The sequence below is a fragment of the Notechis scutatus genome, chromosome 6 (genome assembly GCF_049901735.1).
Source record: "Notechis scutatus isolate UNSWTSFEM ecotype Mainland chromosome 6, rNotScu1.2, whole genome shotgun sequence".
In the NCBI taxonomy this organism is placed as follows: Eukaryota; Metazoa; Chordata; class Lepidosauria; order Squamata; family Elapidae; genus Notechis; species Notechis scutatus.
Window position 1 is genome coordinate 78,693,720 of NC_142014.1, and position 27,597 is coordinate 78,721,316.

At 46.3% G+C, this 27,597-nt stretch overlaps 1 protein-coding gene across 3 annotated transcripts in view; it reads right to left on the reverse strand.

The window, feature by feature from the left end:
* Positions 1-27,597, reverse strand: part of CHCHD3 (coiled-coil-helix-coiled-coil-helix domain containing 3) — a 423,433-nt gene that overhangs the window by 17,872 nt on the left and 377,964 nt on the right. For all 3 annotated transcript variants that reach the window (XM_087968922.1, XM_087968921.1, XM_087968920.1), the window contains one exon: positions 20,369-20,439. In XM_087968922.1, the coding sequence (XP_087825048.1) occupies positions 20,369-20,439 (71 nt within the window). The remainder of the gene's footprint in view (positions 1-20,368; positions 20,440-27,597) is intronic.

Consider the following 27,597-nt stretch of genomic DNA (forward strand, 5'->3'; position numbering starts at 1 on the left):
GTCTGTTGTTTTTGAATCTCCCTTCCGTTTTCGTGATCCTGGCGCAGCTCGGAAAATAATATCTTCGCAAGGCCGCAATTAACAGATAACAGATCAGATCACAGATCATCAGAGTTGGAAAGGGACCTTGTAGGTCATCTAGTCCAACCCCCCCACCCAAGCAGGAGACCCTACACCATTTCTGACAAATGGCAGCCCAATCTCTTCTTGAAAGTCTCAATTAAATGGGATTGCGTGAAACTGGAGCTTTTCCCCAGGCCAGAGAAAGGCTGGTGAACACTCTTGCCAGCTCCGGGCTCTCGACAACTGACAGGCTGAATGACAGGATCGTAAGGCGGGATTCGCTTCCAGCAAACCACCGAGACCTCATGAGCCCTTGATGGATCATTGATCCCATCCGTGGCCATAAGGCAAACGTATTGTTGTGTGGCGCATGGCTCCGCATATTAACGCGGGGATGACTGAACTTGGGTTGTGTCGCCCATTGTTAAGAGGCCTGAAATGCATTATCGATCCCTGGAGGAGTTTAAAAAAAGAAGGGGGAAAAAAAAAGGGAATTGGCCATTCAGGATGCTTACAAGGAGAACTTTTAAGGTGGGGGGGGTGGGGGGAGAAGTTTAATCAAAGTTTGCAGGAATGGTTTAAAAATGGAGAAGCGCTGTTGGTGTGTGTGTGTGTGTGTGTGTGTGTGTGTTGGGATTTGAACCACAGCCAAAAGCTAAGTGGAAAAGTTGGGGTAGGGACATTTATGGCTGTCTGCAGCATCTTGCAATTGCACCACAATAATGATGCTAAGAAATAGCAAATAGCCTCCTCTTAGGCTTATATGCCGCTTCACGGTGCTTTAATTGCCCTCCCGAAGCGGTTTACAGAGTCAGCCAGTTGCCCCTCAACAATTTGGGTCCTCTTTTTACCCACCTCGGAAGGAAGGAAGGCTGAGTCGACCTTGAGTCGGTCAGGATCGAACTGCTAGCAGTAGGCAGAATTAGCCTGCGATATTGCATAATACATACATAGATAGGTAGGTAGGTAGATAGGTAAATATATAGGGGTGGATGGGTGGATCCATCCAGCTGGCTTTTACTCCTAGCAATAGCCTGCAATACTGCATGATGGATGGATGGATGGATAGATAGGAAGCTAGATAGGTAGATTAGATATTTAGGTAGATAGATGGATAGCCAGACAGACAGACAGACAGACAGACAGGTAGATTAGGTAGGAAGGTAAGTAGATTAGATAGGTAGGTAAATAGGTAGGTAGATAGGTAGGTAAATATATAGGGTTGGATGGGTGGATCCATCCAGCTGGCTTTCACTCCTAGCAATAGCCTGCAATACTGCATGATGGATGGATGGATGGATGGATAGATAGGAAGGTAGGTAGATTAGATATTTAGGTAGATAGATGGATAGTCAGACAGACAGACAGACAGGCAGGTAGGTAGATTAGGTAAGTAGGTAGGTAGATTAGATAGGTAGGTAAAGGTAGGTAGATAGGTAGGTAAATATATAGGGTTGGATGGGTGGATCCATCCAACTGGCTTTTACTCCTAGCAATAGCCTGCAATACTGCATGATGGATGGATAGATAGGAAGGTAGGTAGGTAGATTAGATATTTAGGTAGATAGATAGACAGACAGGTAGGTAGATTAGATAGATAGGTAAATAGGTAGGTAGATAGGTAGGTAAATATATAGGGTTGGATGGGTGGATCCATCCAGCTGGCTTTCACTCCTACCAATAGCCTGCAATACTGCATGATGGATGGATGGATAGGTAGGTAGGTAGGTAGGTAGATTAGATATTAAGGTGGATAGATAGACAGACAGACAGATTAGATAAGTAGGTAGATTAGATATTAAGATAGGTAGGTAAGTAGATTAGATAGGTAGGTAGGTAGATATGGATGGATAGGTGGATGGTTGGATCCATCCAGCTGGCTTTCGCTCCTAGCAGTAGGGCACTTGGCCCCGAGTCAACCTGTCGGCTTTCATGTCTAAGGCGGGGCTAGAGCTCACTGTCTCCTGGTGATTGGCCCAAAGTCAGCTGGCTTCCAGGGCCAGGACGACACTAGAACTCCCCATCTCCTGCCGATTGGCCCAAAGACGTCCCCCAGACAGCTGTCATGCCAAAGGCAGGACTAGAACTCCCCGCCTCCTGTTTTTTTTTTTTAGCCTGGTGCCTTAAAACCACTCAGAGTCTACTCTAAACCGACCTGCCTCTCTCGCCGCCTCCTCCTCCTTACAAACTTTTGCATTCCTTTTTTCGTGCCAAGCGAAAGGTGTTCAGAGAAATCTGCAAAACAGCTCTGGTTACGAAATGGGAGGGGGGAGGAGAGAGGAACAGCTGCTCGCAAAGCTCATTAATCCCCCCCAGAACGGAGAACCACAAGATTGACTGCAGCTTTTAGCCTCCCACCCTGTTGCTCAAAACGTAATTGAGCAAGGGGTGTGTGTGTGTGTGTGTGTGTGTGTGTGGAGGCGACTTGCGGCTAATGCAAACTTCCCGGCAAACCATCTTCGACAGCGGAAAAACCAGAAGGCTGTCAAGCTCTGATGGGATGCTGGGAGCCAGGAGCATCTCCGGGAATGACCCCCCTCCCCCGCCCACACGTGTGAGACCCCCAACCCACCCAGCAGTTGGAAGCGAGGAGGGCCCTTAAGGAACCCTCCATCCATTCGTTTTTTCAGTGCACTTGGTGGATTATGGGTATGCCGGTAGGAGAAATGGGCCCGGTTGACGGTTTGCCGTTGAGATCTTAACGAGAGGGGATGTAACGGAGAAGGTTTCATATCTGGAGTTGTAGGAAGCTAGCACCTACCTCCTCTCCTAGAAGAATGAAATATTTTAGGAAGTATTTAAAAAAGGCAGAACCTTCTATTTCCCTAAAGGGAGAAATGTGCTCTCTTGGAGACAGAAAGCAGCCCCCACCTTTCTTAATAGCCCACGGCAGATGTCAGCACTTAAAGAGATAGACAGCTCTATTCATAAGCCAATGCCCCCACCCAAGAGCCAACAAAGGCAGGATTAGCCCTCAGCCACAATAGCAATTGCCCAACACCCTTTCAGAACACAAGCCTCTTCGTTGCATCATCCACCCGCCGAGCTTCAACCAAACCCAGGAGCTCAGACAAACATGACCCCATAGCACTGGTGGGATTCAATTTTTTTTTTACTACCGGTTCTGTGGGTGTGGCAAGGTGGGCATGGCCATGTCATTGGGTGGGCGTGGCTTTCTTGCAGCACCACCCCATCCTGTTTTTTGAGGCTTCCTGGCCTCAAGGGAGCCTCTGGTTGAAGGAGGGAGGGGCAGGCGTGGCCGACTGGGTGTGGCCAGCTTGACGCCACTCCCCAAACTGCTGGCATGTTTCCTCTTCGCATTGGGTAGACTGGGCTGAAGCGATGAGGGCCGGCCCCTTACATTTTCCAGGATGCATCCTACCACACTGCGGGCCAAATCCAGCCCGCAGGCCTTGTGTCTGACACCCCTGAAGTAGACAATCGAGGAACTGCCAAACAAGCCAAGACTAAACAGCCCAACTCAAGAAACTCCAAGACCATTCCCACCACCAATGAATATAAACTGAGAGCAAACCCTACTCCCTCCTGGCACTGATGATGTTACCTAGTTAGGTCATGAAATGTCTGCAAGACAGCAAACAAGCTCAGAGAGCACCAAGGAACCTGCAGTTCTCCTCCTCCTCCTCCTCCTCCTGCTCCTCCTCCTCCCTTTTTCCTTCTCCTTCACATTACTCCTTTCTAACACTGATGACATTACCTAGTTTACAGCCATTTACAGCCATTTGTTTCTATCACCTGTGTGTCTATCATCTGTCTATCTATCTATCATCAATTTATCATCTGTCTCTTGTCTGTCTATCTATCTATCATCTGTCTCTACTATCTATCATCTATCTATTTATCATCTATCATTTGTCTCTATCATCTATCTATCTATCTATCTATCTATCTATCTATCTATCTATCTATCCATCCATCCACCCACCCACCCACCCATCCATCCACCCATCCATCCATCCATCCATCCATCTATCTATCCATCCACATCCAATCTAGGCAAAGAAATGGATGGGGAATATCTGCCTCTTTCAAGCATTTCCCAAAGATCTACGGGGAAAACCCGTTGCTGCAGACGGCAGCTTTTTCCCATCCTGACGAATCCGTTCCTTCAAGCCTTTTGTCAGCGCGGGCTGATTATTTTTTTCCTGGTCTGATGTTAACTATGTTGGCAGAAGCTCCCACATGGAACCAAGGTAGCCCGGAGCACAGAACAGTTTGTTCAAATGTTAACCGTGTGCCAGCTTGTGGGAAATGAGTTGCGGCGTCTACCGTGAGCTCTTTCAAGTTCTTCTCACAAAAACGAGGACGTGGCTTCTATCCCATTCCAAAATTCGGCAGATGGGATCCTCATCGGACATCTTCTAAAATCTAGTTCCTGAGAGGTCCATCAAATAACAGGAGAACAGAGCAACAGAATAACAGAACTGGAATAACAGAACCCTCTCTCTTTTTTTTTTAACAGAAGAAATCTTCTGTTTTGGAATATTGAAAGATATGCCTTCCTGAGAGGCCTTGGAGGTCTAGTCCAACCCCCTGCTTAGGCAGGAAACCCTATAACATTTCAGACAAATAATTGTTCCATCTCTCATTGAAAATCTCCAGTGTTGGAGAAGGGAGGGAGGAAAAAGAATAACAGAATAACAGAGTTGGAAGGGACCTTGGAGGTCTTCTAGTCCAACCCTCTGCTCAGGCAGGAAACCATATACTATTTTTAGATGAAGGGTTATCCAATCTCTCCTTGAAAACCTCCAGTCTTGGTGCCCTCACAACTTCTCAAGGCAACCGTTCCACTGATTTATGGTCCTCACTGTTAGGAAGTATCTCCTTAATTCCAGATCGCTTCTCTCCTTGAGGAGTTTCCATCCGTGGCTTCTTGTCCTGCCTTCGGGGCTTTGGAGAATAATTTGACCCCCTTCTTCTTTGGGGCAGCCCCTCAAAATACTGGAAGACTGCCATCAGGTCATCTTCTTTTCATCAAACTAGACATCCCCAATTCCTGCAACTGTTCTTCATGTGTTTTAGCCTCCAGTCCCCTAATCTTCTTGGTTGCTCTTTTCTTCCCTCTTTCTAGAGTCTCAAGTTCTTTTTTTATATTGTGGCGACCAAAACTGGACGCAGCATCCCAAGTGTGGCCTTACCAAGGCCTTATAAAGTGGTAGGAACACTTCACGTGATCTCGATTGTATCCCTCTGTCTGTTTGTTCTGTACAATTCTTTTTAAAATTTTATTTAAAGTACATAAATTCATCTTCCATTGAACGGGTGAGTCATCTGGGTACAAATATCTTGTGCAATAACAATTTAAATTTACATCCCTGTTCATTACTTTGGTATTAATTCTCTATTCTGATCTTACGCTTATCTTATCGTACATAATATCTCTATTACTATAACACTCCTCTTCTTCACATGTTTAATTCTATTAACATATTTTCTATATTTCACTAATCTATTAGCTGTTTCTAGCTTTCATATTTTTTCCTCTAGCCATCGATAAAACGGTTCCCATATCTTATAATATTCAGTTTGTTCCTTGTCTTTAACTGCACGTGTTAATCTATTCATTTCTGCACATTCTAATATTTTTCTGATCACATTTTCATCCGTAGGAATCTCTTCGCTTTTCCAATTTTTTTTGCAAATACAATTCTAGCTGCAGTTAATACACGAATAATCAAATATACATTCTCTTCACTATAAATTTCAGGTAAACAGGAATATTTCGGTTGTATCCTATTGTCAATGCGTTCTAAAACTGTGTTGGCTTTTTTGGTGGCTGCAACACAACGATGGACAGTGGATAGAAAAGAGAGAGAGAAGAACGACACCAGATTGATCACCTCAGTCTGGTGTCTTCAGGTTGCCTCATGAAGCCGATTGATTTCAGGCAGAGTCTCCTTTGCGCACCATGCAAATCAATGCTCCGAGCTCAACTCTCCCAAGGTATGTCGACATTCAGCAGGTTAGATGCCTTCAGAAGGGAATTAAGCAAATGGGCGATTAATATTTTAGTGGACATGAGTCACGGGGCCCCATAACTGTTCATTTCCTCCAAGGGTAGCAGCCTCTGATCTTTTCCAGTCTTCTGCCAAGGTCATCCGTTTGGGGTCAGCGTCCAAAAAGCCGGAGGTCCATCAAGGGCTCACTCAAGTCCATTTTGGAGCAAGGGGTCCTTTCCCTAAGCGTGTCAATAATTCAGGGCAGAGAGGAATAATTTATGAAGAAAAAAAATAAAAGCGCTGCGTTCTTACCGGTTGTCACACCTTGAAGAAGGTGCTTTTGGTTAAATTCAGTTTCTCCATTCAGGAGGAGGGGGAATTGAGTTTTCATCGTCTACGCAGGAAGAAAATGTCTCTGGCAACTTCATTTAAAAAAAAGGGTTCTCTCTCAAGAACCTTAGCTGATACACTTTTCTTTTCTTTTTTTTAAGGCTCAGGAATTAAAAGCAACTTCTCTTCGTTTCAAACAGCTGGGTTGTTTTTTTTCAGAGTTTGCAGAAATTCAACCAGCACAGAAGTAAATAATTCAGCGGGATTCATTTACAAAAGAAACTTCTTTATATACAACAATATAAAGTACCCCGTTTTCCTGAAAATATGACCTGCCCCGAAAGTAAGTCCTAGCTTGATTTTTGCATGTGCACCCAATATAAACCCTACCCCCCCAAAAATAAGCCCTAATTAAGATCCCGCCCATTTCAGGGTGCACAGGTAAAAATTAAGCTAGGGTGGGGATGGAGGGGTGGAGCTACCCTACTACTTACCTTTGGAGACACCCCCAACACCTGCCTTGCCGGCCCATTTCTTCTGCAGCCAGCAAGGCTGGCAAGGCTTTCCTGAAGGTCTCTGCAGCTGAGAACGAGGCTCTGGATCGATCCAGAGCTCTGTTACTGGCTGCACAGGCCTTCAGGAAAACCTTGCTGGCCACAGAAGAAGAAGTTCCTGAAGGTCTCGGACAGCGAAAAGGAGGCCCGGGGGCAATGCGCCCAAGTGAGGTTGGTCAGTGGGTGCATCCCCCGAAAATAAGACCTGGTGCCTTTTTTGGTGGCAAAAAATATAAGACAGGGTCTTATTTTGGGGGAAACATGGTATGATGTACGTATACAATACCCTGCAGCAGAAACCAGAACCAGAAGAGGGAGGGAAGGAGATGGAGAGAGAGGGTGGGAGGGAGAGAGAGGGAGGGAGAAGAATGGGAGGGAGAGGAAGAGTGGGAGGGAAGGAGAGCGATTGTAGGAGGGAGAGGGAGAGGGGAGGGAGGGAAGGAGATGGAGAAAGAGGGTGGGAGGGAGAAGAATGGGAGGGAGAGGAAGAGTGGGAGGGAGAGGGAGAGAGAGAGAGAGAGAATGGGAGGGAGAGGAAGAGTGGGAGGGAAGGAGAGCGATTGTAGGAGGGAGAGGGAGAGGGGAGGAGGGAAGGAGATGGAGAGAGAGGGTGGGAGGGAGAGAGAGGGAGGGAGAAGAATGGGAGGGAGGAAGAGTGGGAGGGAAGGAGAGTGATTGTAGGAGGGAGAGGGAGAGGGGAGGGAGAAGAATGGGAGGGAGAGGAAGAGTGGGAGGGAGAGGGAGAGAGAGGGAGAGGGAGGGAAGGAGAGCGATTGTAGGAGGGAGAGGGAGAGGGGAGGGAGAAGAATGGGAGGGAGAGGAAGAGTGGGAGGGAGAGGGAGAGAGGAGAGAAGGAGAGAGCGATTGTAGGAGGGAGAGGGAGAGGGGGAAGGGGGAAGGAGATGGAGAGAGAGGGAGGGAGAAGAATGGGAGGGAGAGGGAGAGAGAGAGAGGGAGGGAAGGAGAGCGATTGTAGGAGGGAGAGGGAGAAAGGGGGAAGGAGATGGAGAGAGAGGGAGGGAGAAGAATGGGAGGGAGAGGAAGAGTGGGAGGGAGAGGGAGAGAGAGAGGGAGGGAAGGAGAGCGATTGTAGGAGGGAGAGGGAGAGGGGGAAGGGGGAAGGAGATGGAGAGAGAGGGAGGGAGAAGAATGGGAGGGAGAGAGAGAGGGAGGGAAGGAGAGAGATTGTAGGAGGGAGAGGGAGAGGGGGAAGGGGGAAGGAGATGGAGAGAGAGAGGGAGGGAGAAGAATGGGAGGGGAGAGAGAGAGAGGGGAGGGAAGGAGAGCGATTGTAGGAGGGAGAGGGAGGGGAAGGGAGGGAAGGAGATGGAGAGGGAGGGAGGGAGAAGAATGGGAGGGAGAGGAAGAGTGGGAGGGAGAGGGAGAGAGGGGGAGGGAAGGAGAGCGATTGTAGGAGGGAGAGGGAGAGGGGGGGAGGGAGGGAGGGAGACAGAGACCCCCAAAACACATACACAGACAGACCCAACTTGTGCTGCTTTTCAAGTACACATTTGTCTAACTAAAATGCGCTCAATTAATATTTCATATTTCTGCCTTGGAAACTCTACATTCCTAATGGATGGTATTGATCAAAGGCCGAAAGAGAAAACTGCCCGGTGGCCGGAGGGAAAAAGGAAAGCTGTCAATTACAAAAGCCAAGGCAGGTTCAAAGGGCTAAAACTCGCAGACAATCCGAAAGGCATCTGAGAAGCCGAAAAAAGAGATATGATGATGAGCAGAGGCCCTCGCCCAGCCCCTCCTGACAGGATGAGAGGCCAATATAAATAATGCAGATTGAGCCGCTCCATTTTTAACCTCAACCGGAACGTGAGGCGGGAGCTACAAAACTTTCTGAGGCCAACGGCGTTTCTTAAAACGAAAAAAGCCCGGAGGTTTGGTAGGGTTTGCTAGACGGGGATCTGGATTTTCCTGGGAGAACTTCAGAAGGTCCTTCTCCAACTTTTCTAAGTGCCACCAGTTTGTGAAGTCAAAGCTTCCACCCAAATACATATGTTGGAAAACTATGGCCCTTTTATGACTTGTGGACTTCAACTCCCAGAATTCCTGAGCCAGCATGGCCCCCTTTACAACCTGTGGACTTCAACTCCCAGAATTCCTGAGCCAGCATGGCCCCCTTTACAACCTGTGGACTTCAACTCCCAGAATTCCTGAGCCAGCATGGCCCCTTTATCACCCGTGGACTTCAACTCCCACAATTCCTGAGCCAGCATCGCCCCTTTATCACCCGTGGATTTCAACTCCCAGAATTCCTGAGCCAGCAAGGCCCCCTTTACAACCTGTGGACTTCAACTCCCAGAATTCCTGAGCCAGCATCGCCCCTTTATCACCCGTGGACTTCAACTCCCAGAATTCCTGAGCCAGCATGGCCCCTTTACAATCTATGGACTTCAACTCCCAGAATTCTTGAGGCAGCATGGCCCCTTTATCACCTGTGGACTTCAACTCCCACAATTCCTGAGCCAGCATGGCCGCTTTACCACCTGTGGACTTCAACTCCCACAATTCCTGAGCTAGCATGGCCCCTTTACAAAAATCTATGGACTTCAACTCCCAGAATTCTTGAGGCAGCATGGCCCCTTTATCACCTGTGGACTTCAACTCCCACAATTCCTGAGCCAGCATGGCCCCCTTTACAACCTGTGGACTTCAACTCCCACAATTCCTGAGCCAGCATGGCCCCCTTTACAACCTGTGGACTTCAACTCCCACAATTCCTGAGCCAGCATGGCCCCCTTTACAACCTCTGGACTTCAACTCCCAGAATTCTTGAGGCAGCATGGCCCCTTTATCACCCGTGGACTTCAACTCCCACAATTCCTGAGCCAGCATGCCCCCCCTTTACAACCCATGGACTTCAACTCCCACAATTCCTGAGCCAGCATGGCCCCCTTTACAATCTATGGACTTCAACTCCCAGAATTCCTGAGTTCTGGGAGATGGTGAGTTCTAGTCTCATCTTGGGCGGTTGTGGAGCGCAGCTGATTATATGAAGTGCCGTGGTGGCGCAGTGGCCGGAGTGCAGTACTTGCAGGCTACTTCTGCTGCCTACCGGCTGCCTGCAATTTGGTAGTTCCAATCTCACCAGGCTCAAGGTTGACTCAGCCTTCCACCTTTCCAAGGTGAGTAAAAGGAGGACCCAGATTGTTGAGGCCAAGAGGTTGACTCTATAAACTGCTTAGAGAGTGCTGGGAAGCACCGTGAAGCGATATATAAGTCTAAGGGCTATTGTTATCTGCCTGCCTGCTTGCCTGCCTGCCTTCCCTCGCTCTCAGTGGTTAGAATCCAGTATTGCAGGCAAGCTGCCCACTGCCAGCAGTTCGAATCCCATCAGGCTCAAGGTTGACTCAGCCTTCCACCCTTGTGTAAAATGAGGACCCCGATGGTTGGGGGGCAAGAGGCTGTCTCTGTAACCCGCTTAGAGCAGGGGTCTCAACCTTGGGCCCTTGAAGCCTGGCGGACTTCAACTCCCAGAATTCCCCAGCCAGCAAAGCTGGCTGGGGAATTCTGGAGTCGAATCCGCCAGGCTTCAAGGGCCCAAGGTTGGAGACCCCTAACTTAGAGGACTGTAAAAGCATTGCAAAGTGGGATATGTCTAAGTTGCTATGGCTATTATTTGCAGGGAGCAGGGTTGGCTGAATCCCTACACCAATGATGATAATGGGCCTTTTGGTTTCAAGCATCCCAACAGACAACGGTTACCCTCCAAGCTGCCATGTTTCTTACCCTTTGGCTGTGAAGAACAAAAGAGAGTCCCGCAGAGACTCCTAATATAATTATTCAATCCGAGCTGAAATCCTTTTCCTCCAAAGCCAGCCCCTTCCTGTAATTTCAACCTCTCGCTTTGCTTTTCCCCTTCTGCTTTATTATGTAAACTTTTCATTAGCAAACGAGACGTCCCGTGTAACATAATCAGTTCGGTGACGGTGCCACGGTGGACAACGCGATGCCCGTCTCGGGAAAAAAAAAATAAAAAAAAAATAAAGGCAGCAAAGCCAGGCTAATGCGGTTTTAATGCAATTTGGGTATCGAAGGAAGCCGCACAGCCTGATCACTTACCGTCGGGTCGATGCGAATTAGTGCCTTAAAAAGAGATGAAACATCTGACAATCAATGGGATTCGGGACCCCAGGAAAAATCTCTCTCTCTCTCTCTTTTTTAATGGAAGAAATCTTCCCTTTTTGGAATATTCACATTTCTGCCTTGCTGGGAACAGCACAACAAGGGCATCAGGTTAAGTACCAAAGGAGACGATGCCTGGTGGAAATGGTCAGACGGCAGATAAATTCTAGACGGTTGGGCCATCTGTTTTGTTTCTCTACTTCTTCCAAAGGCCAATGAACCACGAAGATTGACGGTCCCAAACAGAACAGAACCACAGATTTAGAAGGGACCTTGGAGGTCTTCTAGTCTGACCCCCTGCTCAGGCAGGAGGCGCTATACCACTTCAGAAAAAATGGCTTCTCCAATCTCTTCTTAAAACCTCCAGTGATGGGAGCACCCAGAACCTCTGAAGGCAAAGCTGTTCTAGTGAATTGTTCTCACTGTCAGGAAAACGTTTCCTTAGTTCCAGGTTGCTTCTCTCCTTGATTAGTTTCCATCCATTTTGCTTCTTGTCCTGACTTCTGGTTCTTTGGAGAATTACGTGGACCCCCTCTTCTTTGGGGCAGACCCTCAAATATTGGAAGACTGTTCTAATGTCCCCCACAAGTCCTTTTTTTCATTACACTAGGCATCCCCAATTCCTGCAACCATTCTTCAACTAGACACAAGAACAGTTTTTCCCCGAGCGGCATCACTTTTCTAAACAAATAATTCCCTCAACACCGTCCAACTATTTACTAAGTCTGCATTACTATAACTATTAACTATTAATCCCATCCTTCCTTTCACCCATCTCCTCCCACTTGTGGCTGTATGACTGTAACCTTGTTGCTTGTATCCTAACAATTTTTACTGTCTGTTTCCTAGTATAATTTAATTGCTTATTGTACCCTATGACTATTATTAAGTAATAGTACCTGATGATTCTTGACTCTTGACAAATGTCTCTTTTCTTTTATGTACACTGAGAGCATTTGTACCAAGACAAATTCTTTGTGTGTCCAATCACACTTGGCCAATAAAGAATTCTAATTCTATTCTATTCTATTCTATTCTCTTTCTTTCTTTCATTCTTTCTTTCTTTTCTTTTTTTATCTATCTATCTATCTGTATCTATTTATCTATCTGTATCTATTTATCTATCTATCTATCTATCTATCTATCTATCTATCTATCTATCTATCTATCTATCTATCTATCTATCTATCTATCATCTATCTGATTGCTTATTGTACCCTGTGACTATCATTAAGTGTTGCACCTGGTGATTCTTGACTATTGATGAATGTATCTTTTCTTTTATGTACACCGAGAGCATTTGCACCACGACAAATTCCTTGTGTGTCCAATCACACTTGGCCAATAAATAATTCTTTCTTTCTTTCTTTCTTTCTTTCTTTCTTTCTTTCTTTCTTTCTTTCTTTCTTTCTTTCTTTCTTTCTTTCTTTTTTCTTTCTTTCTTTCTTTCTTTCTTTCTTTCTTTCTTTCTTTTTTTCTTTCTTTCTTATATCTATCTATCTATCTATCTATCTATCTATCTATCTATCTATCTATCTATCTATCTATCTATCTATCTATCTATCTATCTATCTATCTATCTATCTATCTCTATCATCTATCTATCTACCTACCCTATCTATCTCTATCTATCTATCTATCTATCTATCTATCTATCTATCTATCTATCTATCTATCTATCTATCTATCTATCTATCATCATATGTTTTGGCCTCCAGTCCCCCAATCAACTTTCTTGCGAAGACAACGTCTGGTGGAAATTATCAGGTGGCAGATAAATTCGGGAGAGTTGGGCCATCTGCTCTGTTTCTCTAATTCTTCAAAAGGACAAATGAACCATGGAAACTGACATTCGTCTCTCCTGGGTTTGAGAAGAGTCAAAGGAAGAACACCGTTGAAAAGCAAGCTCATGGAGAAGCCCAACCATCACGATACCTATCTTTTTATTTCTGGTACATCAACCCAGGACCACTCTTCAAATCCGAATCCTATTTTGGGAGATGGACTTGGAAAACCCCCAGGACGTACATCTGGGAAAGGTCCCAAATGTTCAAGAGTGATTTAACCACACCAAAGTTTACGTCTCTCATCTGCTGCCCACATGTGAGGAGCATGGGTATACTTTGATGCCCTTGTACCCTTGGTGCTCTCTGAGCTTGGTGCTTTTCTTGCAGATGATTCATGACCCAACTAGGTAACACCATCAGTGCTAGAAGGGAGTGGGGTTTGCGAGGAGGAGGAGGAGGAGCAGGAGAACTGTGGGGTCCTTGGTGCTCTCTGAGCTTGGTGGTTTTCTTGCAAACATTTCATGACCCAACTAGGTAACATCATCAGTGTTAGAAGGAAATGGGGAAGAGGAGGAGGAGGAGGAGGAGGAGGAGGAGGAGGAGGAGGAGGAGAACTGTGGGGTCCTTGGTGCTCTCTGAGCTTGGTGGTTTTCTTGCAGACGTTTCATGTCCCAACTAGGTAACTTCATCAGTGCTAGAAGGGAGTGAGGTTTACTCTGTTTAAATAACTAGTGGCTTGCCCTGTCAGTGCTGATGGTACCAAGCGACTGGCATTAAACCAAGGACTATCTGTAAGTACTGATGTTGGTTACACCCTTTGAAATGCCCAAAAGATCAGAGGTCCAGGATGATTTTGTTCCCATCTTAAGAAATGACCAGCTGCAAAATCTTTGCTCGGAGTTGAAAGGGGAAGGCACTACTTAAGACTTTGCAAAGACCCTCAACGGAGATTCAAGATTTGCCCACCGAGCCTGTTTGCAATGTTTCACCCGAGAGGTAACTGTTTCTTTTCTTTTCTTTTCTTTTCTTTTCTTTTTTCTTTTCTTTTCTTTTCTTTTCTTTTCTTTTCTTTTCTTTGTCTGAGCGGTCACGGGGTTAAAAGAATTAGAATATTATTTTGTTTAATGTTTTGTTGGCCTTCAGGGTGCGATTTGCATATTGCTAGATCCGACATTTTCACTAGCGTTTGGTGGTGTGCCATTTTCGTGCTGCTTCGCGGATTCCTCCCCCCCAAAAAACTTGGTACAAGGAATGCAAGGATCACCTCCAGGCAGAGAACCTTCCCAAGTAATACATTGCGCAGATATTTTGGAGAGGGACGTGGAACTCCTTAAAATATCTCATGCATTCCTTGCAGACTTGCTGGTAGAAATACACCAGGCTCTGGATTTTTACTGATTATCAGATTTTTATCCCGCCTTCGTTGCTTTATAAGTAACTAGAAGGGTACCTGTGCTTCGCTAAAATGAAACTATGTGACTGGGCAAGTTTTTGGGGAGGAAAATAGGGTTGGCGGGGGAATTCTGCCTCTGCCTACCAGCATCCAGGTTTATTTGGGATTCCTCTGTAATCTCAGATTAACCCGCCTATTAATTATTACCGTGTTTATCAAACATGTTAGTAAGTTTGCATACTGCCTGATATCAACAAACCTTGTAAATCTTACTCCAGCATGATAAACAGTTGATCTCATTGTTTATTTTGCAATTCATTTATGAGGTAAGCTTTCACCTGGGGCCTCCATGCAGGTGTTATATAGCTCGATACCTGTGCTTCGCTTCGAATATGTGGTTGGGCTTAGTTTGTTGGGGGAAAAATAAGGGGGGAAAATTGTGCCTCTGCCTACCAGCATCCATCAGTATTCATCTGGCTAGCATCCTGTCAGTGTGTGAGAGAGTTGAGGGCTGTTTGGAAACTGAAACAGTATTTGCTGTGTGAGCAAAAAAGGAGACAGCAAGGAGCCTGGGCATGGCTTAGCTCAACTGTTCTGTACTAAAGCTGCTGGGTGCTGTGAAACTCCTCTCCTCTGCTTGTGTTTTGCAGTTGGAGCAGATTTCTTTTCAGGTGGGGAGGGGGAGTAGAACTTCTTAGCATCAGAGCGTGTTAATAATAATAATAATAATATAGGAAATACTAATGTTCTGACTGATCATTTGGAAAAATCCTTTCTGAGTGAGCCCCTAGAAGCCAAGAGGAACAGACGTGCCAAATTTCAAGTTTGTAGGCTTTACGGTTCTGGATATTTTGTGATGATGCGTGAGGGGTCTTTCGCTTTTATATAGACAGATTCAAGGTGGTGAACATCCATAAAACTCTTTGGCCTCTTTATTATCCCTGGAACAACAACCCAGTGAGGTGAGTTGGGATGAGAGAGAATGACTGCCCCAAAGTCACCCAGCTGGCTTTTGACTGAGCCAGGGACTAGAACTCACCGTCTCCCGGTTTCTAGGTGAGCACCTTAATTACAAGGCCAAATTGCTCTCAAATCCTGCATTCACACTAGAGCAACTGTAGTTTCACTCAAGACAGGACTAGAACTCACCGTCTCCTGGTTTCTAGGTGAGCACCTTAATTACAAGGCCAAATTGCTCTCAAATCCTGCATTCACACTAGAGCAACTGTAGTTTCACTCAAGACAGGACTAGAACTCACCGTCTCCTGGTGATTGGCCCAAAGTCACCCAGCCAGTTTTTATGCCTAAGGCGGAACTAGAACTCACCGTCTCCTGGTGATTGGCCCAAAGTCACCCAGCCAGTTTTTATGCCTAAGGCGGAACTAGAACTCACCGTCTCCTGGTGATTGGCCCAAAGTCACCCAGCCAGTTTTCATGCCTAAGGCGGAACTAGATCTCACCGTCTCCTGGTGATTGGCCCAAAGTCACCCAGCTAATTTTCATGCCTAAGGCGGAACTAGAACTCACCGTCTCCTGGTGATCGGCCCAAAGTCACCCAGCCCGTTTTCATACCTGACTAGAACTCACAGTTTGCTGGTTTCTAGGCCAGCAGCGCCTTAATCACTAGGCCAAACTAGCTCTCACGTCCTGCATTCATACCGTATAGCCTACAGATTTCCATACGAACACCTTAACAGAATCCCTGTAAAAGCGAGGCAGCTGTGCAAAACTCGCCTTTATAAACTGACAGAGAAAGCGAATTCACGAGTGGAAACTTGCTGGAAATCCCAGGCATATATATTTGCCCTTATTAAGCGTTGCTGCTTTGCAACAATGCCGCAATTAGCTCTATTAATCTCACACTTCCAACTTGAGATCACGCTGACACGTAACACGTTGCTTTATGCATTTAACGGAATGATAAATTTAGCAGCTCAACCTTATTTAATTCCTCTTTTCTTTTTTTTTTTTTTACAGGCAATTAAACACTCTCTTTGTAAGGTACCACCGCTCGTAATCCCTCCTTCTATCCTCACGTTCCATTAAACCGAACACGAGACATCAGAAGAATTATCAATGGACGGAGTGCTTTTCTTTAATCTCAAGAGTGATTTACACAGCAAACTGCGCTCAAAAGAAAAATCTGTTTAATTTAAATGCGTATTAGAGCGCTGAAATTCAAAAGGACAACTTTAAAAAAAATACACACACACATTCATTTTTCGGTAGCAAAGCAAGAAATCAACGATGGCCTTTAATTTCACTCCAATAATTGGAAGCTTGTCCCTGATATTTAGAGGATCTTAGAAAATCCTATATATAACATTTAATCTTACATTAACCCTAACATAATACAGATAGTCCTCGATTTATGACTAAAATTCAGCCCATAATTCCTACGTCAACTCATAAAATATTTCTATGGTCTTTTTTAGAGTTGCCTAACAGGAAGGGAGGGGGGGAGCAGTGTGGCAGTTTGGAAATCGAAAGTGCATTCCATAAATGTTTTCAAAGACAGTAACTAGGTAGCTGAAGTTTCTGCCAAGCAAATATCTAACTGGAGAGCATGATTGATGACTCTGGGGTATGGATGTGTGTGGAAGGGAGGGAGGGAGGGAGGGAGGGAGGAAGGAGGGAAGGAAGGAAGGAAGGAAGGAAGGAAGGAAGGAAGGAAGGAAGGAAGGAAGGAAGGAAGAAGGTGAATATGAATTACGATACACCCAGGGGATGGGGGAAAAACCAGAGTCACGGGTGACAATGAATGATGTGCCTCAGAGTCGGCTACACCCAGGCAGTGCCGGACATGGTAACTCCCAATAAATCCTTTGGAAGTTTTGGATGTTTGGCTCGAGACTCGTGATTTAAATGGGGTTAAGTGCCGGAATCCTGACATCCTGTTGCTAAGCAAGATAGTTGTTAAGTGAATTTCAGCCTATTTTATTGCTCCTTTCTTGCCGCAGCTGTAAAACGAATTACTGCAGCTGTTAAGTCAGTCACCCGGTTGTTAAGTGAATCTGGCTTCCCCAAAGACGTTGCCTTGTCCAAAGGTTGCAAAAGAGGATCGAAGGAACCCGGGAGACCAAAACTGTCGTAAAGATGAGACTGTTGCCAAGCGCCTGAATTTTGATCACGAGTCCATGGGGACACTGCGACGGTCGTTAAGTGTGAAAAACGGCCGTAAGTCCATTTTTTTTTCTGGGTTGTTAACTTCGAAGGGCCACCCAATGAACCCTTTTAGCCTGCGCTTTTCAAGACAGCCTTAATTCCAACTTTAATCGTCAAATGAAGGATTGGGAGAGGATTTCTGTAAAAGTTCCCTTCTGCGGGTTCTCAGAGGCTGCTTTTCCCAGGCTTACGACCGCCCATTCGCCGACCTTTCGAAGTTACGACGCCGCTGCAAAAAGCGACCGTGGCAGCGCCCCCCATTTAGGCATTTGTGACCCAAGGATGCTCCAAGTTTAAAACAGGATGAGGGAAGATGGTTTCTGGAGGAATGAATTAGTCTCAGCGGATCGACCGGGGCTAAAGGGTCAAAGCTACATCATTCCTGCAATTACTGGATCTTCATTTAGGCCTCTGGGGAATAATAAAAAGGGAATTTTACCTGCCCTGCCCCGTCAAGGGCAGCTTGCAAAAAAAAAACTGGCTGATTTAAAAGGGCTTTTTCCCCCCGCCTCTCAGTGAGGAAAGGGAGAAACGTTCGGCTCTGAAATTCAGCGAGGACAGCAGCGGCGTTTTCAAAATGGCACTAGCCCTTAGACTTATATACTGCTTCACACAGGGATTCACAGCCCTCTCTAGGCGGTTTACAGAGTCAGCCTCTGGCCCCCCAACAATCGGGGTCCTCGTTTTACCCACCTCGGAAGGATGGAAGGCTGAGTCAAGCTGGAGGCGGTCAGGATCGAACTCCTGGCAGTGGGCACTACTGCATTCTAGTCACTGCGTCACCAGGGCCCTTCCTTCCTTCTCTCTCTCCCTCCCTCCTTCTCTCCCCTTCCTTCCTTCTCTGCCTCCCTCCCTCCCCTTCCTTCCCTCCTTCCTTCCCTCCTTCTCTCTCTCCCCTCCTTTCCTCCTTTCCTCCCTCCCTCTCCCCTTCCTTCCTTCCCTCCTTCCTTCTCTCTCTCCACTCCTTTCCTTCCTTCCTCCCTCCCTCTTCCTTCCTTCCTCCCTCCCTTCACTTCCTCTCTCTTCTATTTCACTTCTCTCTCCCTCTTATCTATTTCCCTTCCTTCTCTCCCTCCCCTTCCTTCTCTCCCTCCCTCCCCTTCCTTCCCTCCTTCCTTCCTTCTTTCCCTCCCTCTCCCCTTCCTTCCTTCCCTCCTTCCTTCCTTCTCTCTCTCCCCTCCTTTCCTCCTTTCCTCCCTCCCTCCCTCCCTCCCTCCCTCTTCCTTCCTTCCTCCCTTCACTTCCTTCCCTCTCTATTTCACTTCTCTCTCCCTCTTATCTATTTCCCTTCCTTCTCTCCCTCCCCTCCCCTTCCTTCCTTCTTTGCCTCCCTCTCCCCTTCCTTTCTTCCTTCCTTCCTCTCTCTCCCCTCCTTCTTTCCTTCCTTCTTTCCTTTCTCCCTCCCTCCCTTCCTACAGCACACAGACTTATATACCGCTTCACAGGGCTTTTACAACCCTCTCTAAGCAGTTTGCAGAGTCAGCCTCTTTCCCCCAACAATCGGGGTCCACGTTTTACCGACCTCGGAAGGACGGAAGGCTTAAATCGACCTTGAGCCTGGTGAGACCCGAACTGCCAAACTGCTGGCAAATTGTTAAAATTGTTATCAAATGTTCCAAGACAAAGATTTCAAGGTAAGTCTTGGGGAGATTTTTTGGCCTTGGGTACAGTGTAAATTTAATCATCTTATAAAGTGAAAGGTTGATTTGTTTAAAAACCTGTTTCTCAGGTTCTCTGCATTCTAACGAGGCCGATTCTGGAAATAAAATCACTAAATCACTAAAAAAGGGTATTGGTTGTCCTCGACTTACGGCCACCATTGAGCCGTAAAACTTCTGCTGCTAAGCGAGACAGTTGTTAAATGCCTGCTGCCCCGTTTTACGACTTTTCTTGCCACCGTTGTTAAGGGAACCGCTGCAGTCGCTGATTCAGCAACACGGCTGTTAAATAAATCTGGCTTTCCCAATTGCCCCTTTTTATGAGCTTTCTTGCCCCGTTTTACGACTTTTCTATGACTTTTCTTGCTACAGTTGTTAAGTGAATCGCTGCAGTCGTTAAGTGAGTAACAGGGTTACCCCCCTGGATTTGGCTGGTCAAAAGGTTGCAAAAGGGGGATCCCGTGACCCCTGAATACTACAAACCATCATAAGTACGAGTCAAGCTTCTGAATTTTGATTACCGGACACTGGGGTTGTTGCAACGGTCTTCAGAGCGAATAACGGTCCTGAGTCACTTTTTTTCAGAGATGCTGTATGTAATTTCAAATGATCACTAAATGAACTGTTGTAAGTTGAGGAGTAACTGTAATCAGTCTCTCTCCAGGTCATGTCTACGTTTTAGATCCGTGATGGCGAACCAATGGCACACATGCCATAGGTGGCACGCAGAGAGCCATTTGTGCCAGCATCCGAGCCGAAGGCAAACTTACCACACTGCACATGCCTCACAGCTGATTTTCCGCCTGTTTGAGGACTTTTTTGGCCTCCCAGAGGCTTGAGGAAAGCCTTTGCAGGTCAAAAATAGGCCCGTTTCATACACTTCCTGTATTTTAGGAAATAACGGAAGTGACGAAACGGGCCTATTTTTTCGGCCTGCAAAGCCTGCAGAAGCCTTCCTCAAACCTTTGGGAGTCTTAAAAAGGCCTCAAACCTGCCAAAAATCAGCTGGGAAGTGCAGTGAGGTAAGAGGGAAGCGGCGGGGGTGGGATTGCGTGCGCATGTGCAGGGGGCGTGGGGGCGCCGAGTGCACGCACACAAGCGCAAACGCAATTTTTAGCACAGGAACCCAAAAAGATTAGCCACCACTGTTTTAGGTATTTTGATCCAAATGCTTTCTTGGAAAAATCACACTGGCAACTTGTATTATACTTCCATGGTACAGGATGATGGGAAACGGGTGCGACGGCTTCCCCCTGGCGTTTATGGGCAAGCAAAGCAAAAGCAAAATAGATAAATATATTTTAAAAAATGTTCTTACTTGAATCGGGATTTGACCTCCTCCACAGCTTTCTCATATTGTTCTGTGGTGACTTTGTAGAATTGGGAGCTCTGTGTGGAAAAAGAGGGAAGAAATTCATTATAAACGCCCCCGAAAAGCACATGAGAAATGGTGATAATATTTATAGAGCGGATATAGAGAATTTCATGCAGTTCTCGAAGAGATATTTGTGCGTACCAACGCTTATACATTCAAGCACAGCCACACACAGCGTCACACAAAGTACTCTTTTTTAATTGGTTTTATATTTATTAGATTTTTTTAAAAATCCAAACTTAACTAACTTTATAACTCAATGTAGCAAACATTCCTAATATACCTCCTATTTTCTCCATCACAATCTTGTCAGTGGATTGGGCTGAGACAGAGGGATTGGCCCAAAGTCACCCAGCTGGCTTTTATGCCTAAGGCAGGACTAGAACTCACTGTCTCCTGGTGATTGGCCCAAAGTCATCCAGCCTGCTTTCATGTCTAAGGCAGGACTAGAACTCATTGTCTCCTGGTGATTGGCCCAAAGACACCCAATCAGCTTTCATGTCTAAGGCAGGACTAGAACTCATTGTCTCCTGGTGATTGGCCCAAAGTCATCCAGCCAGCTTTCATGCCTAAGGCAGGACTAGAACTCACCGTCTCCTGGTGATTGGCCCAAAGTCACCCAATCAGCTTTCATGTCTAAGGCAGGACTAGAACTCACCGTCTCCTGGTGATTGGCCCAAAGACACCCAATCAGCTTTCATGTCTAAGGCAGGACTAGAACTCACCGTCTCCTGGTGATTGGCCCAAAGTCACCCAATCAGCTTTCATGTCTAAGGCAGGACTAGAACTCACCGTCTCCTGGTGATTGGCCCAAAGACACCCAATCAGCTTTCATGTCTAAGGCAGGACTAGAACTCATTGTCTCCTGGTGATTGGCCCAAAGTCATCCAGCCAGCTTTCATGCCTAAGGCAGGACTAGAACTCATTGTCTCCTGGTGATTGGCCCAAAGTCATCCAGCCAGCTTTGATGCCTAAGACGGGACTAGAACTCACCGTCTCCTGGTGATTGGTCCAAAGTCATCCAGCCAGCTTTCATGCCTAAGGCAGGACTAGAACTCATTGTCTCCTGGTGATTGGCCCAAAGACACCCAATCAGCTTTCATGTCTAAGGCAGGACTAGAACTCACCATCTCCTGGTGATTGGCCCAAAGACACCCAATCAGCTTTCATGCCTAAGGCAGGACTAGAACTCACAGTCTCCTGGTTTCTAGGCCAGCACCTTAACTACTACCGCAAACTGACTCTTTTAATTAGTTCCAATAACTTGACCAGAAAACCATCCGCCTTCTTTCCAATTCAGCTGCACATTTCCCCCCACACTTCCGCTTGGATTTCTTCTTGGTACCTTTTTCATTGGGGGCCCTCTTCCTTTTGCTTGGTCTCCTCTTCTCCCGGGCTTCTCCATCATCCGCCTCAGTCCCTAACTCCGGTCGTACCACTTGTGACCCTCAGGGGCTGCTGGTCTCCAGGTTCAGTTAAGTGCCCCAACTGAACCTTCGTGACATCACAAAGACCCCAAGCCTTGGCAACCGCAAACACAACAAAGAGCAGTAGAGGCAAGCTTTAGTCCTGCTCGCAGCCCTCAAGTGACTTCTCTGTAAGTTGGCCAAGCCACGATTTTGGGTAAAGACAGCATTTTGTGGCACCCCATGTTTATTTGGTCCTTACAGTTAAGTCCTCGGTTTACCACAGTTCATTGAATGACTGTTCAAAGTTACAGCAGCGTGGGGGAAAAAAGGTCAATCGATCGATCAATTAGAATAGAACTGGAAGGGACCTTGGAGGTCTTCTAGTCCAACCCCTTATACCCGTGATGGCGAACCTATGGCACGTGTGCCACAAGTGGCACGCAGAACCATTTGTGCCGGCATAGGAGCCGCAGGCAAACTTACCTTACTGCGCATACACTGCGCCTCATAGCTGATTTTTTGAGGGGGTTGGTTTGAGGCCTTTTTCGGTCTCCCAGAGGCTTGGAAAAAGCCTCTGCAAGGCTTTTCAGGACGAATAATAGGCCTGTTTCGTCACTTCCTGTAATACTGGAAGTGACGAAATGGGCCTATAATTCAGCCTAGCGCACGTGCAATTGTTTTGCACAGGAGCCCCAAAAGGTTAGCCACCACTGCCCTATACCATTTCAGATAGGTAGCTGTACAGTTTTATATCCCGACAAGGGTGGGGGGTTTTGGGGAGGGTGGGGCAGAAAGATGATTTGCAGGGGATATTCGACCAAGTGGGGGATTTATGGAGCGTGGTGCCAACAAACCCGTGCATCAAAGACCAGCGCATTCGCGGTTGTGAGGTAAAACAGAAGGAACGGCGGCGAGATAAAAGTTTCCGATGAACAATTAGGTGTTCTTTGATACGGTCAGTTCTCGACTCATGACCACCGAGTTCCAAATGAGCCTCTCTGGGGTAAGTCTCGTCGCGGATTCAGTTCCCACGTCCGTCCCACGTCCCCGCAGCTATGGCGTGGGCAAACGCCTCGCATTTACAGCCGTACGCAGTGTCCCATGGTCGTAGGACTCTGTCCGTTTTGCAGAGAAAAAAAATGGCATTTGCTTCCAGGTTTTGGTAAAAAAAAAAAACTTGCTTACGGGGAATCTTTGGTTTGCTTAACAGCCGTGGTGTTTTCTTTACGACCGACCACTGCAATTCGTTTTACAACCTCCGCAGAGAAGGTCATAAAATCAGGCCAGGCGATGGGTGGGTGGGTGGGTTGGTTTTCAATTAATCGGAATAGAGCCAGAAGGTGGGACCTTGGAGGTCTTCTAGTCCAACCTCCTCTACCATTTGAGACAAATGACTGTCCACTCTCTTGTTAAAAAACCCCAGTGTTGGAGGATTCACAATTTCTGGTGGCAAGCAGTTCCACTGGTTGATTGTCCTCACTGTCAGAAAGTTTCTCCTTAATTCCAGGTTGCTTCTCTTCTTGATTACTTTCTATCTGTTGCTTCTTGTCCTGCCTTCAGGTGCTTTGGAAAATGGGGTGACACCCCCCCCCCTGCTATTTTGCAGCCACCCCTCAACTGGGTAAGCCCACTTGGGTTACCTGATTTATGATTGTCACGACTTATAACCATGATGGGCAGGTTCCATTACGGTCATGACTTGAGATCTTCCTGTAGAATTTTCTGCTTATGTTATCGTATCAAAATCACAATGATGGCCAAGTGTTCTGACCCAAACCTGGTTCCAAGGAAGCAAACACGAGACAAAGGTAACAGCACCAACTTTTAACGTTTCTTTACGAATCCCGCTCTTTCACGGGTCAAACCAATTAGCTCCGATAAGGAAGAGCCTGGCCAAGGTTCTGCAAGGCTGCCAAGAACACCAGATAAAGTTCCAACGCAAAGAATCTCCACACACCAACTAAGAGAGTCCGAACGTCCACAAGGCTTGAGTGCAAAAACTTCTTTGCTTCCTGCAAAGAACTCCGGTTTCTCAGCTGGCTTTTATCTTCTCAGGCAGGGGCCGTTACCTTGCAGCCTTACTCCCGAGTTGCCCGTGCTTCTGCAGATGCTCTTTCCTTCGAGCAGCCCTGTGTGCACGCACACTTGGCACAGGCTCCTCGGGGGCCTCTTCCTCACTGCTGCCAGCCTCCACAACCTCCGAAGGCAGCACTCCACTCCCTGATGGTCCTGGCCCCATCCCTGCATCACACGCAGGCCCCTCATCTGAGTCCTCGCTCTCCGAGACCTCAGCCATCCGCACCTGCTGCCGACAAACCACAACACCAAGAAGCTAGAAAATCACACATAAGAGTTTAAAAAAACCAGTCCTGATGTACAGATAGTTCTTGACTTACAACCATTCATTTAGTGATGGTTCAATGTTACAACGGTACTGAAAACAGCAACTTATGGCCGTTTTTCACACTTACGACCCACTGTAGCTTCCCCATGGTCACGTGATCAAACTTGGCAGCTGACTCGTATTGATGACGGTTTGCAGCGTCACAGGATCACGTGATCGCCCTTCGCCATCGTCTGCCATGCAAAGTCAAAGGGGAAAGACAGATTCACTTAACAACGGTGTGGCTCATTTAGCGACCGCGGTGATTCGCTTCACAACTGTGGCGTAAAAAGTCGTAAAACGGGGGCCAGAATTTGCTTACCAACCTTGTTGCTTAATAAACCAAAATATTGGGCTCCATTGTGGCCGTAAAATTCGAGAACTACCCTGCACTTAGAAATATTCAGTGACATCTTGAAGATCAAATGCCTCTTGGGGAAAAAAAAATATATAACAGGATGAATATTTGAATTATCTGATTTTTAATGATCGCAGCCTGAGCCTACGCTCTGATATTCGCCGGGGATCTGGGAGAAAAAAAATCATTGGGAAAAAAAACACCACATCATACCAAGAAGAGGGATGCAATTGTGTTTCGGGCCGGCCTTGTGTCTTTTACACAAATGATAATAAATTGTGGAATGGATGCGACAGTCAAAAAGGCTGCGCAGAGATTAAACAGAATAAGACCATCTCTATCCAGCTTCTAATAATTCACCTGCCTCCGAGATCAACTTTGGTGTGGGGTAGTTTATTTTGTCATCAATCTGCGGCCGGTCAGTCGGTCAGAAAAATGGAAAATGAAAATCTTGTTTTGAGTTGCCATCACGCAACCACACAACCTCCAGCCCGCCCCGACTTCTGGATTTAGCAAGGAGGGAGAGGGGCTCATCCGACGACAATCACAGCCGGGTGGCTTCAGCGCCCCGTAAAATCGATCGGGGGATGCGATCAGACGCAAGGCGGATATAGGGCGGTGGGCGGATGGACGGGTCTCCCGTTTGAGATGATGAATTTTCCGTCTGACCCCCCCCCCCTCCACCCTCTGTTCTGAGGCTAACGCAGCCCAGCGTCTCATAGAGAGAGTAATTCATCCCTCTTCGGCCTAATCAATAATGATGAACACAACAGTTGTAAAGATCGATCGCAATTTTTTCTCATTTTAAAGCGCGGAGGCACCTTTTTTGGACACAAAAGCAATATTCTTTGCATACCGTCTGGGTTGGTTCTTTCTTTCTTTCTTTCTTTCTTTCTTTCTTTCTTTCTTTCTTTCTTTCTTTCTTTCTTTCTTTCTTTCTTTCTTTCTTTCTCTCTCCATCCCTTCCTCCTTTTGTTTCTCACTCTCCCTCCATTTCCTTTCCCTCTCCTTCCATCTTTCTATCTCTATCTCTATCCCTCCTTTCCTTTCCCTCTTCCTTCTTTCATCTTTCTCTCTCCATCCCTTTCTCTCTTTTTTCCTTCATCTCTCCATCCCTTCCTTCCTTCCTTTTTCTCACTATATCCCTCCTTTCCTTTCCCTCACTTTCCTTCCTTCCTTCCTCTCTATATCCCTCCTTTCCTTTCCTTTCCTTTCCTTTCCTTTCCTTTCCTTTCCTTTCTTCCTCTTTCTATATATATTCCTGTTCTGACCAAGGCTTCCTGAGACAGTAACAATCAGATGCTGTTCCCAATTTTTTTAAAAAATTATTTCAATGGGGTGTGAATTATATGCATTCAAGGCCCGTAATGAATCCCAAATAGTTTATGAATAGTCCAACGGAAGTCTGCCACAGTCCTTCGGGATAAGGCTGATAAGCACCCACCTTTATCTCCCTTGAAATGCTGCCAACAACTAAATTGCCAATTAGCTGTATGAGGCCAAACAGAGCATAAAGTCAACGTGGAGCTTCAGAGTTTAAACTGACCAGAACGAACAAAGTTGCTTCCTGCAAAGGCTCCTGTCCCTTTGCTCCTCCTTTATGTCTTATGGGAAGGGACAAGCCTTACTCCCTTTTGTCTTAACTGTTCTTGCCTTCTGGCAGATCTGTGCATAACTCCCAGATGGACCTGGTTGCATCTCTGTGTCGGACGCAGATCCCTTGTCAGAGTCCTCCCCAGATTCCAGGACTGGCTCACGTTCCTCCCCACTGTCCGACTCTGCTGCCAACTCTGCAGACCGCTGGCGGACCACAACAATTCCTCCTTTCCTTTCCCTTTCCTTCCCTCTCTTTCCTTCCTTCCTCTTCCTCTCTATATTCCTCCTTTCCTTTCTCTCTCCTTTTTCCTTCTTCCCTTCCTTTCTTCTTTCCTTCCGCCATTTCAACAATAAGCTGCTACACATATTGAACAGCTTTAACCTGCCCAGACAATAGAGCAGCCTTTTATCAATGTTTCTTTCTTTCTACTTATTTCTTAACCAACCATCCTCCCTCTGATTTAGATTCAGCTCAGTTAAATGATACAGTTTTTTACTTGGAATTCTACTGATGTGTGCATGCTTTCTCAATGGATAAAGGGTTTCATTTTGGCTTTTCCCCCAGCAAACCACCCCTACTCGCCTTTAAAGAAGAAATCTAAAACTACATAAATGTTGGACAGAAATATCCTGCTTACTTTAATAGGGCTGGCTGTTAAAAATTACATTAACGTCCAGTCTTCTAATATATTGGCAGGAGAAAAAAACGCAGCTTCTTTCTTCTCAGCTGGTTAATTGAATCTGTCCCTTAATAAGGCAATAAATTACGGCGTACAGTAGTTTCAGGTTGAAAAATACCTGCTCAGGGAAATGACAGTGATACCTTATCCTGTATCAATCCTGTAGGAAAAAAATATATATCTTTTGTGTTTTCTAGAGCAGACTAGGAACTGGAGGTTAAGTTCTACAGAGAGAGAAAAGTGTAAGGAATTCTAATCCTGTGTTTGTTGGTATACTGCACACACTGAAAGCACAATACGCTAAGCTGAAAGCTAGTTTTGAAACCTCCCCAATTTTGGCACTGTGACTTCAAGTCCCGCCTTAGACGTGAGCACTGATGGGGTGACTTTGGGCGAATCACCGGGAGACAGTGAGTTATAGCACGGCTGGCGGACAAAATTCTGGGAATTGAAATCCAGCTGAAAGTTGCTGAAGCTGAGAAACACTGAAGTAGGTAGGAAGGTACGTAGGTAGGTAAGTGACTGGGTGGATGGATGGACAGGTGGATGGGTTTGGGTGGGTGGATGGGTGAGTAGTTGGATGGATGGATGGACAGAGAGAGAGTTGGACAGAAAGACAGAGCTGGCTAGCTTGATTAAGCAGGTAAGTAAATAGATGAACAGATAGGTGGAGGGATAGAAGATAGACAGACAGACAGACAGACAGACAGACAGACATAGATACATAGATAAATAGATAGATAGAT